The 2,923-nt window shown below is 45.7% G+C and overlaps 1 protein-coding gene across 1 annotated transcript; it reads left to right on the top strand.

Moving 5' to 3' along the window:
- The first annotated feature begins 1,589 nt into the window (after positions 1-1,589).
- Positions 1,590-2,066, top strand: LOC142162403 (uncharacterized). Its single transcript, XM_075218756.1, has one exon. It carries the CDS (start codon positions 1,590-1,592, stop codon positions 2,064-2,066), a length of 477 nt encoding a protein of 158 aa, XP_075074857.1.
- Positions 2,067-2,923: the final 857 nt, after the last annotated feature.

Here is a 2,923-nt window from a genome sequence, read left to right as displayed (position 1 = left end):
CTCCTTTGCAAAAATCTATTTGGTTGAACCAAGATCTATATTTTTGGTCAAACAGTTTGGCACCATTTGTGGGGATTTCTTGGTGAATTTCTTAAGTTCCTTTAGATCTACAGCCAACGTGAGTCACTAACCACACACACCCCAAGATATTTCTCTTTCTTTTCACATACAAAAACTTACATGGCAGGTAAATAGGGAGAGAAGGCTAAAGTAGCAGGTGATTTCCCTAACAATCTTTGGAACGCTATCAACGAGAGCTGTGAAACATTAGGTGAAGACGTGATGCCCACTGCCTCCCCTAGGCGCGAGAAAACCCCCCATTGTAGCATAATAAAACCAAATGGGAAAGAGGCCTCCACATCCACGAAAGAAGGGATGCCACCGGCCGTGAAAAAGATCCTCGAAGCATGGCTGACCGATACGCTAGTGAGCGTGCTCAATAAGCCCACTCCATGCACGACTATAGAGACTACAAGAACCTAGACAGTGCAACGAGTAGATGAATAGGGTGACCAACCAGATCCTCCAACACCAGGTATAACTCAGAATGTTACTAGAAATGCAGGTGACAATGCCCTCGTCGATGTTCTAAAGAGGATGGAAGAAATGGAGAGCGAAAATAAAGCACTCAGAGATCAAATGAAAGAACACCATGAACGAGTCAGCAAGATACCCTGTGCCCCTAAGCTGTTGCCAAAGAGGGACGCCGGCAGGTTCGTAGGGCAGCCGTACAACGAAGAAGCAACTCTGCATGCCATACCAAAGACTTTCAAAATGCTGTTGTACCTCAGGATTTATGACGGAACAACGGATCCCAAAAATCATATGACTCATTATGTCATCTCCGTAAAAGGCAATGACCTCACCAAGGAAAAAGTGTCCTCTATTCTGCTGAATAAATTTGGAAAAACTCTTACGATGGGGGCATTAACATGGTACTCACACCTACCAGCCCGCTTTATAGAAACCTTTGAGAAAATGGATGATAAGTTCATAACGGTGCACGCTGGAGCTAGGAAAGTCAAAGCAAGAGTAAACGACATATTCGTCATAAAAAAATCCTTGGGAAAGGGATTGAGGGACTTCCTTACCCGTTTCAATAGAGTAAGGATGACCCTACCAAACGTGTCAGAGGGGATGGCAGTTGCGGCTTTTCAAAACGGGTTGAGCAGAGATGGTTCGAGAGAGACTAGGAAACTACTGAGCCAATTGATTAAAATTCTCCAATCACTCGGGACGAGATCCACAATGCTTACTGTGGCGAAGTTTGAGCCGATGAGGATGATCTCAATGGACCAACTCATCGACACATCTTGGTACAAGCCGAGTCTAGGAAAGAACGAAGAGACAACATCATGAGGGATCACCCGATCTCACAACCCAATAGGGAATGACACAAGCCATACGTCAGGTCCCCCACGCCACCCTCCCTATGCTATGAGGAAGGCCCTTCCAGGCCGAGAACAGGAAGTCACCAGAACGAGAGAGGTATGCCTCCCTTATTATGTGCTCACAACTTTTGTGTATCACCTGCAGAAATAGTCTATGCCCTGGAGAAACTCGGAATGAAGGTGAAGTGGCCGCCAAAGATGAGGTTCGATCCAAGCACCATAAAGTTCAATGCACTCTACGAGTTCCACCAGGAGCGCGGACACAAAATAGAAGATTGCATCGCCCTTAGGCAAGAAGTTGCAAACATGTTGCGGCAAGGACATCTCAAAGAGCTGCCGAGCGACAAGGGGAGAAATAACTTCGGTAGAGGACGTGAACACCAAGACCCGCTGAAGCCTCCGTCACCAGCTCGTACTATCAACATGATCATCGGTTCCAGCAGTGACGCCTCCATCAACTGCATTAAATACACCACCACTCACAAACTCAAACAATCTATCACGCACAAAAGGTATGACGGACTTGAAGAAAGTATCATCTTCGACGAGTCAGATACCGACAGTTTGAATTTCCCTCATAATGATGCTCTCGCCATTACTTTGTGCATTTTAGATATTGACGTCAAACGTATCATGGTAGACGATGGAAGTGAAGCGTGCATTATCCATCCTTGAGTCCTCGCCCATATGAGACCCGAGGACAAGATAGTGCCTCGCTGCATTACCCTAACTAGTTTTAATAATGCAGTTGAAAGGGCGTCAGGAGAAATTACTTTCCCTGTGTTGGCTGGCGACATAACGCTGGAGACGACCTTCTATATCATCGACTAGGCTACTGCGTACAATGCCATAGTATGACGACCATGGATATATCCCATAAGAGCCGTCCCCTCCAGCTTATACCAAGTAATCAAATTCCAACACCTTAGGGGATATTCAATATACGTTAGTGCTACCACATCGCCCTAGATAACACGACGACTCAACAGAAAAAAGATAAGGAAAAAATGGCATAGCAATCAATAGGGCCGAGGTCAGCACAAGAAGAGATCACTGATGTCATCATGGATCCCGAAATGGTCGAAGCCGCAGAATCGACTGTAGAGGACCTCGACCCCGTTCAATTAGACCCCAACGACTGCAGCAAAAAGGCCTACATCATCTGCAAACTCCGAGAACCAAGTAGATTTTTTCAATTCTTAATAACTAATGTAGATTTGTTTACCTTCAGCCATGCAGATATGCCGGGCATCCCCAAGGAGATCGTCGCACACAAATTAAACATCGAACCATTCTACCCCCTGGTAAGGTAGGTCAGACGCAAGTTCAATCTTGCCATCAACGATGCCGTCCACAAAGAGTTGGAGAAACTATTAGAAAATGGCTCCATCAGGGAGTCGAAGTACCCCAAATAGATCGCCAACGTAGTGATGGTCAAAAAGAAAAATGGGAAATGAGGGATATGCGTAGACTTCATGGACTTGAACAAAGCATGCCCGAAGGATTCATTCCCATTACCACATATCGACCAT

The sequence above is a fragment of the Nicotiana tabacum genome, chromosome 1 (genome assembly GCF_000715075.1).
Source record: "Nicotiana tabacum cultivar K326 chromosome 1, ASM71507v2, whole genome shotgun sequence".
NCBI lineage: Eukaryota > Viridiplantae > Streptophyta > Magnoliopsida > Solanales > Solanaceae > Nicotiana > Nicotiana tabacum.
This window is presented reverse-complemented; position numbering and strand designations above follow the sequence as displayed.

Coding starts and splice junctions, on each gene's coding strand:
- LOC142162403 (XM_075218756.1), top strand. CDS start 1,590: ATGAGGTTCGATCCAAGCACCATAAAGTTCAATGCACTCTACGAGTTC.